Raw genomic sequence first — 16,525 nt, 5'->3', positions numbered from 1 at the left:
TTCCCTTGACTGGAATGCAGGACCAATGGGCACGTTCCCTCCAAAGGAGGAGCTTGGAGTGCTTGCTCTGGAGGCCCGCCCCCCTGCACAGGAGCCCGGCAGCTCCTGCTGCGGCTAAGGGTGTTGCCCTGGTGACCTTTCTGGCCATCATTCCTAGCCAAGATGTTGCCCGCTACCTTGCCAAACACATGACTGGAGAGCATCCTCTATCTCCCATATCATGTCACATGCTCCTGGTCAAGTCCACATACTCACCACTTGGCCTGCACGGTTGATATACAGAGTGAACAGGGGCAGGTGTTAGTTAAGACATCACTTGGGATGCCCTTTTTCTACAGCAAGGCCTGGGTCTGATGCCTGGTTCCAGCTCCTGCTAATGTGAACGCTGGGACCCAGCAGCAGTGATGGCTCAGGAAGCTGGGTCCCTGCCCCCACATGGAAGACCTAGATGTGTTCTGGCTCCCAGCATCCAGCTTCAGCCTGACCCAGATCCAGTCATTGCGGGGCAGTCGGGGAGTGAACCAGAGGATGAGAGCGTGCTCTCTGTCTCTTAAAAAATAAATTATATGTATATGTATGTATATGTATGTGTATACACACATATGTATGCATATAAAGAAGAAATAAACAGACCAAACTCTGACATTTATTCGTTCTTTGTCTCCATCCTCACAAATACTTTGGAGAGGCATGAAAGCTAGTAAAGATATACTTTGAGGTGAACCTTTGTTTGAACAGTAGGTTTCTCAATAATTTTGCCCTTTAAAAAGGGAATATTCATGGAGTATGCGTTTGGCCTAGTAATTTAGAGACTGGTTGGGACACCCATGTCCCCCATCTAGTGCCTGGGTTCCATACCCAGTTCTGGGTCTTGATTCCAGTTGCCTGCACACCCTGGGGAGCAGAAGTGATAGCTCAAATAATTGGGTCCCTGCCACCCTAGGGGACACATGGATTGAGTTCCTGGCTCTAAGTTTTGGCCTTAATCCGGGACCAGGCTTTGCAGGCATTTGGGGGAGTGAACCAGCATATGGATGATCTCTGTCTGTCTGACTGTTTCTCTCTATTTCTCAAATAAATAAATGATGGGACTCATAACAGTTTTTTGAAAAGGATATTCATTCCAAAACAAAATTAAAATATTTTTGATAACATTTGTAGTGAGGCTTTAAGTGTAACCTACCAAGAGTGTTTGGTCATGAAGGTGAGAAAAAACAAGAGTATGCCTAAAAATGAAGAGAAAGTACAAACTATTAAACAAAGAAAAAAAAGTCTTTTTTTGAGAATGATTAATTACCTTTTTTTTAGGAAAGTTGAAGGAAATAACTTTTTTTAAGATTTCTTTATTTATTTGAAAGTCAGAGTTATACAAAGAGGTAAAGAGAGGCAGAGAGAGAGAGAGAGAGAGAGAGAGAGAGAGGTCTTCCATCCGCTGATTCACTCCCCAATTGGCTGCAATGGCCGGAGCTGCACCGATCTGAAGCCAGGAGCCAGGAGCTTCTTCTGACCCTCCCACGTGAGTTCAGGGACCCAAGCACTTGGACCATCTTCTACTGCTTTCCCAGGCCACAGCAGAGAGCTGGATCGGAAGTGGAGCAGCCGGGTCTCCAACTGACACCCACACGGGATGCCGGCAGGCGTTAACCTGCTGCGCCACAGCGCCGGCCCCTATTATTATTATTTCTTAAAAAAAAAAAAAAATGTATTTGGGAGGCAGAGGGAGAGAGAGACAGTTGGAGAAGGAGTTGCCATCTGCTACCGAACGCCCACAATGGTGGGGGTTGGGCGAGGCTGAAGCTGGGAGCGGGGAGGCGCAGGCCTGCAGTGCAGGTCTCGAACAAGGGGGCAGGAACTCCGTAAACTGAGCCATCCTTGCTGCCTCCCAGGGTCTGCGTTGGCAGGAAGCTGGAGCTGAGCTGGGATGCATCCCAGGCATTACAATGTGGGATTAGGGCATCTCAACCTGCGACTTAACTGTTAGGCCAAACAACCAGCCCACATCAGTTGGTTTTTAACAATTCTTTAAACAGCCCTTCTGTAACTTCTAATTTCTTTAAAACTTCAAGTTTGATGTCTATATTAGCATAGCTGTTATACAGAAACCTCTCTGTCAAGCTTTTAGAAATAAAATAAATGTTATTTCCAACGGTTCATGTAATTACATATGGAAGTTCAATATATATGAATTTATGCCATGAATGCTTACAATGTTGACCTTTAAAATTTAGTTTCTTAAAAGAATTGTGAAATTTACACTCCTTTTCAGATCTGATTTATGTAGGATAAAATCTAGTGCTCATCAATATATAAAAAACATTCCAGTGGGATTGACTAGAGGAATACATTATATATAATTAACCGAATTTTGTGTTGACTTGTCTGCTATCATTAGATAAAATATGTATACCTCAAAAGAGCATTGGCCTATGTCTTGGTCTTAAAACAATATATGAAAATGCGTCTAACCTTATTTAAAGCAAACATTCTGATACAGTTGCTGATTAGTCCGTTTTGGTGATAGGTTACACAGAATGGTGGTACTACCGAGTGAAAAGCAAAAAGCTCTAATACTTTAGCAACGTTTTCAGTATCCCACCCATTCCACCTGATCAACGCCAGGTGATCTGCATTCTCCTTTCCCAGTTCGGCTACGACTGGAATATGAAAGCTCTTCCTGTCCATCTGCAGCCTGAAAAGTAGTAAAATGACAGGAGTATAAAGGGAACGGCCACTGGAATCCCATGGCTTTCTAGATTTTTCAACCTTTTCATCTGCTCACTTTTGAAGGTTTACTCCTTTCTCGACTTCCCCCACTGGCGTAAGCTTAAACCTTTATAGGCTCTTAGAAGCCATGACCCTTCCATGTGAAGCTGTCTGAACTGTCTTTTAAGCAGTTATTACACTGAGGAGAAAACTTTCTGACGGTGATTAGGGGAAGTCTCCTAATTCAGCCTCTCCTTTGATTGAGCAGCTTCGCTTGGAGGAGCATGTTTCTAGCCTAATAAACTAATCAGCGCTGTGGCATGGCGAGTTAATCCGCCCCCTGCAGGGCTGGTAACCCATATGGGTTCCGGTTCGAGTCCCGGCTGCTCCACTTCAGATCCAGCTCTGTGCTAATGGCCTGGGAAAGCAGTAGAGGATGGCCCCTGCACCCACATGGGAGATCCAGAGGAAGCTCCTGGCTCCTGCTTCAGATCGGCGCAACCACAGCCATTGCGGCCATTTGGGGGCTGAACCATCGGATGGAAGACCTCTCTTTCTCTGCCTTTGCCTCTGTAACTCTGCCTTTCAAATTAATCAATCTTTTAAGAAAAGTTCTTTTTAAAAAAGGATATATGAGGGTGAAGATCTTTGTTTAAGATATTGTTAAGCAGAAAACAGATTATATATATTTATAAATATTATTATATGACCATTTAAAAATTATTTTATTTATTTGAAAGGCAGGGTAACAGAGAGGGGGAAGCAGAGAAAGAAAGAAAGAGGTCTTCCATTTGCTGGTTCTGGCTGAAACAGCCAGGGCTGGGCCAGGTGGAAGCCAGGAGCCTGGAGCTTCTTCCAGATCACCCACAGGGGTGCAGGGACCCCAGCACTTGGGCCATCTTCTGCTGATTTCCCAGGTGCATTAGCAGGGAACTGATTTGGAAGTGAAGCAGCCAGGACTCGAACCAGCGCCCACATGGGATTCTGGCACTGCAGGCCGTGGCCTTGCCAGCTATGCCACAGCTCTAGAATATATGGCCATTTTTGTAAAACAAGTACACACACACACACACGCACACACACACATGAGGGGTCTCCAAAATATGTTTTATAAGAGAAAAAAAAGACACATAGATTTCGAAAGTTTTGCACCAACATACATTTTGTCTTTAAACTTGTTTAGAAGTCTATTTTTATTTTATTTGAAAGGTAGAGACAGAGACAGGTGCTCCATTCTCTGGTTTATTCCTCAAATTTCTGTAATAGCCAGGGCTGGGTCAGGCCAAAACCAGGAACTCAGAGCTCAGGTTTCCCATGCATGGGAGACAACACAGACGTCTCAGCTGGCTGGGTCCCGCCAGCCCATGGGAGACGTGGACTGCACTCCTGGCTCCCGGCCTCGGCCTGGCCTGGCCTACCCCGGCTGTTGCCGGCATCTGAGGAGTGAACCAGCAGATAGGAGCTTTCTCCTTCTGTCTCTCCACTCCTTCCACTCCTTCTTCTCTCTCTCATCTCTCTACTTCTTCTTCTTCTTCTTCTTCTTCTTTTTTTTTTTGTAATTGGAAAATACAGAATGTTGGCAAGAATGTAGAGGGATTGGAATCCTCATATATTGCTGGTGAAAATTGAAAAGTGCTATAGCTGCTAGGGAAAATAGTTTGGCAGTTCCCCAAAGAGTTAAACATAGAATTACCATATGATCCAGCAATTGCACTCCTAGGTATAGTACTTAAAGAATTGCAAACAGGGACCGGAACAAATACTTACCTACACAGACTCATAGGATGCTGCGTGGCACCATTCACAATAGCTACAAGGTGGAAACAGCCCCAGTGTCCACTGAAGGCTGAATGGATAAAGGAATTACAGCATATACATACCATAGTGTTATGGGCAGAACAGGATGTGGCTCCCTGTGAGGGATGTCTGAAGCCGAAGTCTTGTGCTAATAGTGAATGGATCGGCTTGAATGGTTGATGGATTAGGGAGGAGGCTTGATGCAGAGGGAAGTGATCACCTGGTTGCCGGGTGGAGCCCTGTGACAGAGCCGTGATGGCCTTAAGAGGCCGCACAAAGGGAGATGCAGAGCGTGTTCCCCAGGTCTGTCTGCTTCCTGCCTCACCACTGCCAGCCTCCACCACATGCCAGGCTAGTGGAGCTGCCCAGTCTTGGACCGTGAGGGTCTCCGAGCTATAAGCTGAGATAAACCTGCCCTCCCAATTTGGTCCTCTCGGGTGCTATATTGTTAAGGGAATAGGCAGCTGGGGCCGGCGCTGTGGTGCAGTGGATTAATGCCCTGGCCTGAAGTGCCAGCATCCCATATGGGCACCAGTTTGAGACCCAGCTACTCCACTTCTGATCCAGCTCTCTGATGTAGCCTGGGAACGCAGTAGAGGATGGCGCAAGTCCTTGGGCCCCTGCACCTGCATGGATGGGAGACCTGCATGGGAGACCCGGAGGAAGCTCCTGGCTTCGGATTGGTACAGTTCTGACCATTGTGGCCAACTGGGGAGTGAACCAGCGCATGGGAGATCTCTCTCTCTCTCTCTCTGTGTAACTCTTTCAAATAAATAAATAAATCTAAAAAAAAAAAAAAAGGAACAGGCAGCTGACACACGCGAGGGGACTATTACTCAGCCTTAAAAAGAAACAAAGTATGGATGCATATTAAACTGTGAATGAACTGTAAAAATACTATGCTGAGAGAAGTCAGACGCAAAGGTCATATATGGCCTGATTGCATGTATATGACATATCTGGAATTATCAGTCCACACAAGTAGTGCAGACTGGTGGTTGCCAAGGGCTGTGAGTGAGGGAGAAACTACAAGTACAGGGTTTCCTTTTGCAGTGATGACAATGTTTTAGAACTAGCTAGAAGTCCTGAGTAGAGCCAGTGTTATGGCGGAGCGGGTTAAGCCACTGCCTATCATGCTGGCATCCCATATGGGCACCTGTTGAAATCCTGGCTGCTCCACTTCTGATCTAGCTCTCTGCCATGACCTGGGAAAGTAGTAGAAGGTGGCCCAAGTCCTTGGGCCCCTGCACCCATGTAGGAGACCTGGAAGAAGCTCATGGCTCCTGACTTCAGCCTGGCCCAGGCATTATCATTTTGGCCATTTGGGAAGTGAACCAGCAGATGGAAGATCTCTCTCCCTCTCTGTAACTGTGCCTTTAAATAAATAAATAATCCTTTTTAAAAAGTAGTAGCTGAAGAACATTGTGAATGTACTAATTGTTCCCTTTAAAATGGTTTAGTTGTGTATTCAAATAATTTTTATATAATGCATCTTTTATATATATGTATGTATGTATGTATAATCCAGGACACAGTATGCTCATAGTCTGAGGCAGAATTGTAGATTTTTGCCTTCTTGCTTATTTTCTTTTAATTAATTTAAATTTTGTTCATGATGAGGGCAATTGATTTTCCAGAAAGTACTGTGGTGTGTGGTATCCTGGCACCCCCCCCCCCTTCCATTTCTGGAAGTTCATGCTGCAGTTCTGTGGACACACCTGATGACCAGCAGCCGTCCCTTGTACCTTTCTGGATGACTGGCAGTGTTTCTATTTGGTTTGGTTTCAAAATGTTCCCAGTCCAAAACGAAGCAGAGGAGAAGGCCGGAGAGGAATCACATATGGACAGTTCTCCTGTGGCAGGAGATCCAGGCCGTGCAGTGAGGGTCGGGGGAGTCCAGCCCCTTCCTGATCGCCCTTGATGGGAACAGGGAAGAGCTCGTGCCACGTTTTGCACCTGCCGCGAGCCTGCCGCGCAAGCCTCTGCATCTCTACCTGCTTCTGTGAGCTAACGCACAGGTGGGACTGTCCTAAAGATGCTTTGTCTCTTCCAGGCCATGACCCCACATGGGTGCTGTTTCATTCTGTTGATGGCTCCCAAGGCGGTGACCAACTCTTGCCCCTCTTGTGCAATGACCAGAGAGCTCTGGTCAGCCTCCCAGCTTTTGAGCCTGAGTGTGCCTCGGGAAATGCCCAAGCCCCAGCCAGGTTGATTCTAGAGAGCAGAGCAAGGCCTGGCTTCCCTGAAGTTCACATGAGGGTGTGGTGGGCGGGGGAGCGGACAGCACAGCTCTGAGCAGCCTCCAAGTTCTCACTCTTCCACCTTCCTGGTGCTATCTGAACATCTCGTCCACCGTCAGCATTCCTCTCTCACACCAGACACTTGCGTGTTTTAGGACTTCTTATTCTCTTACCTGGTTGGGTTCAGAACACTTTGTTAAGGTGATCTCTAATGGAAACCCAAAAACAAAAATATGGTAAAGACTAATTAGGAGTTCCATGTACCTCTAAGGTCCAATACTTAATTCCTTAGGTAAGACAAACACAAATGCGTTTCTAAGTGCATTTGGAGTATGTCCTTTATCCTAAATTATCACCTCCACCATGGAAATGAGGCAGTGAACTTCATTCCATTTAAGGCAAATCCCTGGTATCCTTTCCAAACTGTCTCCTAATAACGAGAATCTGGACCATGCAATCTCTTAATTTCTTGTCATTGGGTTACACCTTGTAGCCAAACTTGCTTCCAGAAGTATTGGCTGCAGCTTCTGTAAGGCTGACACAATATCTGGGGGAGAAGGCCCTCCCTGGGTGGAAGAAACAGCTGGCTGCTTCCATGTCGGATGGAGGACAGCGACTCGGGCAGGAAGCGCCTTGTCTTCACCCGTGAGTTACTTAGACATTTCCTTATTGCAGTACTTTCAAGAGAACTAGGTCAGCAGTTTAAATATCAATAGCTACCCCAAGGGCCTTGCTTTCTGACTCTGTATCTGGGTGGGTTCTGGACAAGTGACAATATTTCAGTATTTTTAATTTCTCATCTTTGAAAAATGGATAGTTGTTTCAGAGCCTAAAAACCACCAGTAAAAATCTTGACTCATTACAAAATTGTTGTCTTACAGTTTAAGTGCAGCCTTTGGGGTTGGGGGGAGGAACGGCTTATCAATATCAGCCAAAATGAAAAGTGCAAAAAAAAAATTAAAATGCAAGTATCTTTTGACTTAGCAATTCTAAGCTTTCTACACTTTCTAAGCCCTACACATGCCTGAAAGGCACACAGATGTTCACTGCCGTAGTCAGAAATCGCAAACAACCTCAATGTCCATCAGTGAGGGAATCATCAAACATATTAAGAAGGGTCAAACTAGAGGATGGGATTTATGTCTGAATTATGCTACTAAAGAAGAAAAATCCATACACCAGAAACATCTTTTTTTTTTAATATATAAATGTATTTTATTTATTTATTTTTTATTTGACAGGCAGAGTGGATAGTGAGAGAGAGAGAGAGAGAGAGAAAGGTCTTCCTTTTTGCCGTTGGTTCACCTTCCAATGGCCGCTGCGGCCTGCGCATCGCGCTGATCCGAAGCCAGGAGCCAGGTGCTTTTCCTGGTCTCCCATGCAAGTGCAGGGCCCAAGGACTTGGGCCATCCTCCACTGCCTTCCCGGGCCATAGCAGAGAGGTGGCCTGGAAGAGGGGCAACTGGGATAGAATCCGGCGCCCCAACTGGGACTAGAACCCGTTGTGCCAGCGCCGCAAGGCGACACCAGAAACATCTTTAAGACCTCTAACCGCTTCAGTGGGGGATTGCAGAGCCCCCACAAACTTGCCCACCATTCCTGGTGCTCACTTGTTTCTAGACCTCTATCACCACTTCCTCCTTTTCAGTGGACATTTAAGACTGTTATTCAGAAGGGCCAAACCGAGGGACATCCTGCAAAGCAGATGTGACTGCGTTTCCTCCCAGTCGGTATCATCTGTTCGAGACTGAAGCCCACTGCATGACGGGCCGCACATCTTCTGGAGTGTGGCCGTCATGTTTCTGCATTCTGTGCCCTAGCGTATCATGAAACAACAGCACTCCTAGAACAGGGCAAGTTTGCCTCCCAACTCCAGGGAGCAATTTGGCTCAGGCCCAGGGAATTTCCCAAAGTCATGACCAATGGTAGCATGGCCCTGCTGTTAGAGGGGCTAAGAAAATGAATCACCTTGCATCTTTCGTTGGATAACCAGTCAAACCTTTGTGTGGCTGTTATCATTTTACAATATTTCAAGGGTCACTAGGAAGTGATTTGAAGCACAAGCATGAAAACTACTTTCACAATCCCTTATTAATAAAGCAGCCTGTATACCAGCCAATGGTTCACACATAACTGTTCATTTGACTTAGGCTAACTTGAGGTTCAGATTTGCGTATTCCATACGTTCACACCAGAAATGCCTACTCCAGCTCATTTTGGAATGCATGTTGAACCAAACAGATCTAGATTTGAGCTCTGTCAGATTTTGTGCTAACAAGATAGTGGCCACATCTTTTTTTGTCTCTCCCATGCAGTTTTCAACATAGATCCCACTATAACATCTGAGCATTAGCTGTAGTTCCCTGGGCAGAGGGAAGAACCTGTTAAATTGGCAGTGTCACTCATGTACTTTCCCTGAACTTATCATTTCTTACTCCTGTGGGGCACAGGACACATGATTTCCTTTTTAAGATGTCATTCTAAGAAAACACCAACACTTCACTGGAAGATCACAAGTACCTAACCAGTCATCAGCCTCTCTATGGTTGTCGCCATCCACTGACTTGGTTCTATCTTTAACCCCTTTGTGCTCCACTTGCTCCTGGGCTTTTTATACACTTTTGTTAAATCATCTCGTTACAGCTAGTTTTTAATCCTTACCTAATTGCCCTTCATACACCTGAGCTTTGGATATCCAAGTTTAATGGGATACTAAACAGCAGTTAGTTTTCGGATACTAAGGGAGTTTGTCAACTTTCCCGTCAAGACCTTAAGCAAGTAATCCCAAACACTGTTTCCACTGTCAGCTTCTTAAAAATGGCACACACCCACCAAGTTGTAAGAAAAGGCAAGACTTCATTTTCAAATGGTTTGCTTCCTAGCACCACATGAGATGCTGACAATAGCGGTTCTATATAGAAGCTTCCGTCAAAATCACATTAAATAATTGTTCCCTTTGACTCAGTGTGATAAAATTTGACACAACTGCCGCATTTCTCTGGAGGTCCTTGTTCAGCTTGAAACCTGATACAGGCTTTGATTTATCATCATTAGCACTGCTTCCCTTTCATGTGCCTTGCTTTTAAAAAATCTTGTTTAACTGTTCTGAAAGTAAAATTGGTTTTCTCCCATTTAAATACAGCATTCTGAGTACTTGGAATGTTTGCTAAAACCTGTTTTTATCAGCCCAATAACCTATTTAAAAGCATAAAGTGACTATTTCTAACGGGAATCCTTTGTCAGCCCTCATATTTAAAAGGTGTTGCTAAGCCGTATTATTGGAAACAATCTATAAGAAAATCTTAAAATTCTTAAGTGAAAGCCATTTAACTAATATTTAAAACCTCCGCAATTATTAGTTTATTAGTATCATCCAGGACTCAGATGTTCAGTATTCCTCCTGAAATTACATAAACAAATGCAAATGGAAAGAATCCAAGTCAAAATTATATAACAAAACAGCACTCCATCACAAAAGCGTGTAAAATGACAAGAACGCTATTTTAAAACACTGGCACTTTAAGAGAACGATAATCTCAAAAACCACAAAATTGCCAAATTGTTCCCTAAACTGCTAAGTAGATAAACATGACTGTAATGAATGAGCTTGGATTTTGTAAAGAAAAATCAAATAAATTGGATAACTCACACGAGACACTAAGTTTTAAGTGTCTTCCTTCTCAAGTGGCCACTTGATTTATAAAGGGGCAAGCCACAATATAGGAAAATATACCCTCCTTTGAATGTGGCTTCATCATTTCAAAAAGCTGGCCCAGTTAATTAAAGCTACTTTTAATGGAGTCTCAAGTTTCCTGAGCAGTCCATATTTAGATAAATGGGAGAGACATGGACAGCCAGCACTTTTGTAGCCTTCACCAGGACTAATGGACAACAAAAACTATTTCCTATGGCAGTCTTGTATTTTAAGCTCACGCTTTTGGGGATACATTCTCAGGTCTTCTTTAATGTGGGAACTGCAAAATATAACTGCCATTACATGGTAATGGGAGTTAAATATAGAATCCTCAGGTAAAGATTAGAACATACTTTTCTATTAGTCCTTCAAGGACAGACTTTCAAAATGTTTGATTCTAATAATCCCATGCTATGAATAGACTGGTTACTCTTCACTTGTAAATGTAAGTGGGTTATGTGAAGTCTGTTATCAGCTGATCAAGATTTTGTCGTTTCAGTTACCAATGACATCGATCTCAATTCAACTTCTATTACCCCATCATGATATGCAGGGTGTGTAGACAAAAGCTTTTTATCTAACTACATGAAAAGAGAAAACATGGTAATAATTAATGTGATCCAAAATTGGCAAGACTAGCTTCCCCTTAAGAAGAAAAATTTCAGACCTATGAAAAGGACAACAATACTAATAAAAAAAATTGTATTTACTTAGAAGCATTCAGAATGTCAACAAAACAGCTGCAACTTTTTTTTTTGCAATTACAGAGTGGTATTCAGTTAACAGAACAACAATTATTTCGTATAAGCTGCATCAGAGACAACTGAAGATGAAAAAACTACCGTCCCCATATATAACTAATTTGTGCTGTGCACCAACAAGAACCTGCTTTAAATTTCCATGCCAATTTACAACCCCCATACTGTACCAGGCAAGGTTAGTGGCTATTGAAAATACCACCAGGACAGGGCTATCTAAAGACACATTCGGTAGTGTGTTAACTATACAAAAAAAGACACTGTACAGTTTAAAAACAAATCTTACACAGCCTTACATTTCAATTTTTTTTCTTTAAAAGGAGTGAGTTGTGTACAGGGGGGTTAAATGCTTTATAGACAAGAAAAAAAAAAAACTGCGCTAGAACCAACTTATTCATCATCATCATCTTCTTCTTCATCTTCATCTTCTTCATCTTCCTCTTCCTCCTCATCCTCTTCGTCTTCTTCATCTTCCTCCTCTTCCTTCTTTTTCTTGCTCTTTTCAGCCTTGACGACTCCCTTTTTCGCTGCATCAGGTTTTCCTTTAGCTCGGTATGCGGCAATATCCTTCCAAAATAAAGGCAGGAGAAAAAAGGAGATGGGGAAGAAAGAAGAATTAAGTAAAAGGGAGAAAAACACAAACAACATGGCAGAATTGAGAAAAACCAACAACTCAGTTACCCGGAAATACCACATATCTGTACCCACTTCAACTTCACAAATAAAAACTGCAAAACATGGACATCAAGTACTGAGCTAATTACAATCAGCAACCTGTGACTTATGAAATAGTCTAATATTTGCAGAGCTGTGCCTCACTGAGGTGCAATCATGTACCGCATCCCAACTCTAGTTTATTACAACCAGATCGCAGAGACTTTGATTAAAGGGTAGACACTGCCACCTTCTGAATGCAAAAATGCATTCTACAGGTTTATACTGCCAGACCCCAACTCACAGCAGAAAATGCTAACTTCAAAAAAAAGGGGGCAGCTTTTCAGTAAGCATGCAACTGGATTAAGAAACATTTAGAAACACATATTTTTAAGAATAAATAACTACAAAAGCTAAAATTTAACTTCAATTACTTAACATTTCAATTTAAAGCACAGGAGATAATAGTTTTTTAAAGCTACAAGATCAACAAACTTGAAATTTAACTGTAACAAGCTTTTGTCATGTTATCTATAAAGGAATACCATTTTTCAGGGCATGTCCACAAAACCCAGAACCGGTAGTAACTTTGTCCAGCTTAGTTTTTTGTTCTATCTGATCATTTTAGAACAGTAATTGCTCTTGCAAAGTAATCACCAAAATTTCCATAAATTTGGAGACAATGTGGACTACCAAGACCAACTTAAATATATAGCCTTTACCTATGTCTACACTTTTGATTCTCCATATTTGAAATATGGAAAAGCACTTAGTAGTTACACTAAACACTATTATACCTCGAACTCTTGGAAATCCATAAGGAAACAGGAAATTAGGATGAGGAGTCCAGCATAATCATCCAACATGTGGCACGTCCGACACTGCACCAGCAAACCCACACACTTCTTACCTTCTCGTACTTTTCCTTCAGCTTGGCAGCCTTCTTCTCGTAGGGCTGCTTGTCATCTGCAGCAGTGTTATTCCACATCTCTCCTAGTTTCTTTGCAACATCACCAATGGACAGGCCAGGATGCTCTCCTTTGATTTTGGGGCGATACTCAGAACAGAACAAAAAAAAGGCCGAACTGAAAGAGCAATGTGAAGATGTTAAGGAGAACAGATCACACACAAATAACTATCAAACGGGGACTGCAGCATGAGACAAACACTGCCTACTTGTACTATGCATCTAAGAAGGTGCAAATATTAGCATATGCTAACTAACCCTCAGCTACCCAGAACAGCGTAGTTACTTAACTTAGCCTACTTAGAACTCCAGAACATCTGCAAAATATTATTTTTCATGAAATAATAGGATGAAAATCCTATTAGGGGATGCGCCCAGCAAAGGATGCGAGTGTCTTAATTCTACACACTCTGCTTCACACCCCCATCCAACTGTTTTAGTTATAATTCTCAAATATCACAATGTCAGCCACTATTAGCCAAGAAAGTTGAACTGTACACTCTAAACTCATAGCGCAGCTTACTAACTACCAAATTCGACCATAAATCACATCTTCAAAACTTAAAAAGAGACAAGATACTTACGGAGGCCTCTTGGGTGCATTGGGATCCTTGAACTTCTTTTTTGTCTCCCCTTTAGGAGGGATATAGGTTTTCATTTCTCTTTCATAACGAGCCTTGTCCGCCTTTGCCATGTCTTCAAATTTTCCCTTCTCTTTAGCAGACATGGTCTACAAAAGAATTACTTGTAAGCTAAAGTTGATAAAGAAGTTTTACTGTTTATGGACACACATTATGAAAATAGCCAGCTACCCCCCATCCTAATTTGGAAATCATTAACTGTTTTATGATCTTGTTGGTGTGCTTTAAAGGCCTCTTACCTTCCACCTCTCTGAGCACTTCTTAGAAAACTCTGAGAAGTTGACGGAAGCATCTGGGTGCTTCTTCTTATGCTCCTCCCGGCAAGTTTGCACAAAGAATGCATATGATGACATTTTGCCTCTCGGCTTCTTAGGATCTCCTTTGCCCATGTTTAGTTATTTTTCTTGGGGAGGAAAAAAAAAAGTGTTTGTACGTTAGCAATGAAATGGTGACATTTAAGAGCTTAAAGTGCTTAGGGACTGCATGAAAATCAAGGTACCAGTTACAGCAATGGTAGCCAATTCCTAGAAGGGGCTACGCCAAGTTAAAAGACAAAAAAAGAAAAGCACCCGATCCTTCGGGGTGCGATCTAAGTCCAGATAGTAGGGCATACACACACACACAAACACAGTATTCGTGATTCAGCTGCCTGGGTCTGTTCTGAGTCCCTCGGCCCAGTCATCCAAACAGGTCTGCAAATTCCCAACACCCTTTTTAACCAACAAACCCAAAGGTCAGAAAACTCACGCTGCCCATGTGTGGATCTGCCCTAAGCAAAGGAACAAGCGAGCCTGAGTGTGAGTAAACCCTTCCAAGTGAGGAGGCCTAAAAAAAAAAAAAAAATCGCCCTGCATCTAAAGTTTTCCTAATTACTTAAAAAAAAAAAAAAATAATCCTCTGTGCAGCAAACTTCGCCGGGAGCAGGGAGGAGCCGCGGGCTCCTGCGCGAGCGCCCGGGCCGGGGCGGCGGCGGCTCCGCTTCCTATCGCTTTGGCCCCGAGATGTGTTTCTGCCCTGACTAAACACGTCCGGTCTGAAGTTTCTCCGAGTAAACAAGGATGAGGGACAAAAGCCACTCCTGCGCGGGGCTCGCGGGCCCCCTCCCCCGCTCCCGCCCCGGCGGGGGCGCGCGGCTCGGGTCCCTGCAAGTTGGGGGGACTCCCGCGCGGGGGCCCGCAACTCCGGCGTGCGGCGGCGGCCGCGCGGGCTGGGCTCGCAGGCCCGAGGCCGCCACGTGCGCCCGGAAGGCCCCGCAGGCTCGCTCGCGCCGCCGCCCCCATTTTGTCAGGCGCGGCGCGCAGGGAGAGAGAGAGAGAGAGAAGCCCCGCTCGAAATGGGGGCTGGCTCCGCCCGCGGCCGCCGGGGCCGGCGCACGGAATGGCCGCTGCGCGTCTTCCCCGCCTGCGCCGCCGCCGCCGCCGCCGCGAGGGCGAGCGCGAATATGGCTCCTTCCCTTTGTGTGTGTGTGTGTGTGTGTGCAGAGAGCGCGAGTGTGTGGTGCGAGTGCGGGCGGCGGCGGGCGGGGTGCGCGCCGCGCTCTGGCGCACACACTCGGCCATTACAGGCCGGGGGGAGGGGCGGGGGGCGCGCGGCCGGGCCCTCCCCCACCGCTCCCCTCCCCCCGCCGGGTGGGGGCCGCCGCGCGCGGGCCCACCCGCCCGCCGCTCCCCGGCTCCCTCCGCGCGGCCCGCGCGCCCCGCCGCCCCCGCACGGAGGACGCGGGGCTGTGAAAAGAGGGAGGAAAAAAAAAGTTGCCTCGGAACTGCTGCGCCCAGCTCCCCCGCCCGCCCGCCCGCCTTGTTTTCTCTCCAGCCAGCAGCGCCGGGCCCGAGTCAGCCATGTTCCAGCGAGCGCAGCGGCGCCGCTCCCCCCCGCCGCCGCCGCCGCCGCCGCCGCGCCCGGGCCGAGGCCGGGGCCCGCACCGCCGCCCCCGGCCCACCCGCGCCGCCCTCGCCCGCAGCGGCGCGCCCCGCCCGCCCGCCCGGCGGCCCGGCCCGGCCGCGCGCCCCGCCGGCGTCCGGGCTCGCTGCGGCGGCCGCGGCGGCCAATGCAGCCCGGGAAGCGCCGCCGCTGCCCGCCGCCACCGCCGGCCCCGCCGCCCCGGCCGCGCTCCGCGCACGCCGCCCGCCCGAACGCTCGGCCCGGGGGGCCGACACACGCTAACAATTTTAATTAAAAAAAAAAAAAAATTTTTTTTTTTTTTGCGCCAGTCAGCGCGGACGCCACCGGGGGTGGAAAGTCGCGGGGCGCAGGGCTCCCGGCGCCTCAGGCAGCCTGGGGGCCGGGGCTCCGGCGCGGGGCAGCGTCCCCGGCGCCCGGGCAGAGGCTCGCTCCGTGCGCAGTTCCCCCCACGGTCCCCCCTCATTTGCCTTTGTGTGGATCCTGACCCGCCGGCTCCCGGCCGCGGGGATCCGGCCGCCGCGCGGGCAGGGGAGCTGCCGGAGGCGCTCTCCCCGCCGCGGCGCTGCCCCAGACTCACCCTCAGCGAGGCACAGAGTCGCCCAGTGCCCGTCCGGCTCTCACTTGCCCCGGCGCTGTCTCTATGGAGCTCAATGTACTGCAATGGCTGTGAGAGCGGGAGCCAGACGCAGCCTCCTCACTCTCTCCGCTCTGTAACATTACTCTCCAGCCAGCGCGCCTCCTATTGGCTACCGCCAACTCACGGGGCCCGCTCATTGGTCCGATACCTCCCATTGTCCTGACCAGAGCCCGTTTGCTATTGGCTGTCTCCGGGGACACGTCATCAAGGATTGAAACAGCGCGCAAATCTGAATGTGTGTGTATGCCGGGCAAAGAGGCTGAGGCGGGAGAGGCAGAGGCAGAGGCAGCAGCTGCTACGGCAAAGCAGAGCTCTATGGTGTATGTGTGCATGTGTCTAACCCAAGCCAGCCCCACACCGGAGCGGCCGCCGGAGCGAAAAGGGCCTGACTTTTCCAATAGTGTCTCCAACTCCTCAGGCAAAAGAGACACCCACAGGCCTCCCCCCCCCTTCCTACCCCACGCTCACGCCCAAAGCCGTTGAGATAAGAGGCCCCAGGCTTTGGATGGCGCTTCGGGAGTGGGGGCGACGC

At 47.0% G+C, this 16,525-nt stretch overlaps 1 protein-coding gene across 2 annotated transcripts; it reads right to left on the bottom strand.

Annotated features, from left to right (window-relative positions):
* Nucleotides 1–10,076: 10,076 nt before the first annotated feature.
* HMGB1 (high mobility group box 1) lies at nt 10,077–16,079 on the bottom strand. 2 transcript variants are annotated; one of them, XM_062194410.1, is made up of 6 exons: nt 15,934–16,079; nt 14,202–14,279; nt 13,694–13,857; nt 13,398–13,543; nt 12,757–12,931; nt 10,077–11,759 (listed from the first exon to the last, which is right to left on the bottom strand). In XM_062194410.1, exons 3-6 carry the CDS (start codon nt 13,841–13,843, stop codon nt 11,583–11,585), a joined length of 648 nt encoding a protein of 215 aa, XP_062050394.1. In that variant the 5' UTR covers nt 13,844–13,857; nt 14,202–14,279; nt 15,934–16,079; the 3' UTR covers nt 10,077–11,582. The 2 variants fall into 2 exon arrangements, with proteins under 2 accessions (XP_062050394.1, XP_062050393.1); XM_062194409.1 differs by lacking the exon at nt 14,202–14,279.
* Between the last annotated feature and the right edge of the window lie 446 nt (nt 16,080–16,525).

The sequence above is a fragment of the Lepus europaeus genome, chromosome 6 (assembly GCF_033115175.1).
Source record: "Lepus europaeus isolate LE1 chromosome 6, mLepTim1.pri, whole genome shotgun sequence".
Taxonomy (NCBI): Eukaryota; Metazoa; Chordata; class Mammalia; order Lagomorpha; family Leporidae; genus Lepus; species Lepus europaeus.
Note: the sequence above shows the minus strand (reverse complement) of the source record. Positions and strands in the feature narration are given on the sequence as shown.

Bases quoted from the DNA above. Each gene is read 5' to 3' on its own strand.
- HMGB1 (XM_062194410.1), bottom strand. From the start codon at position 13,843: ATGGGCAAAGGAGATCCTAAGAAGCCGAGAGGCAAAATGTCATCATAT. The intron at 13,544-13,693 runs GTAAGAGGCCTT...ATTCTTTTGTAG, and splicing joins AGTGCTCAGAGAGGTGGAAG to ACCATGTCTGCTAAAGAGAA. The intron at 11,760-12,756 runs GTAAGAAGTGTG...TTATTTTGGAAG, and splicing joins TGAAGGAAAAGTACGAGAAG to GATATTGCCGCATACCGAGC.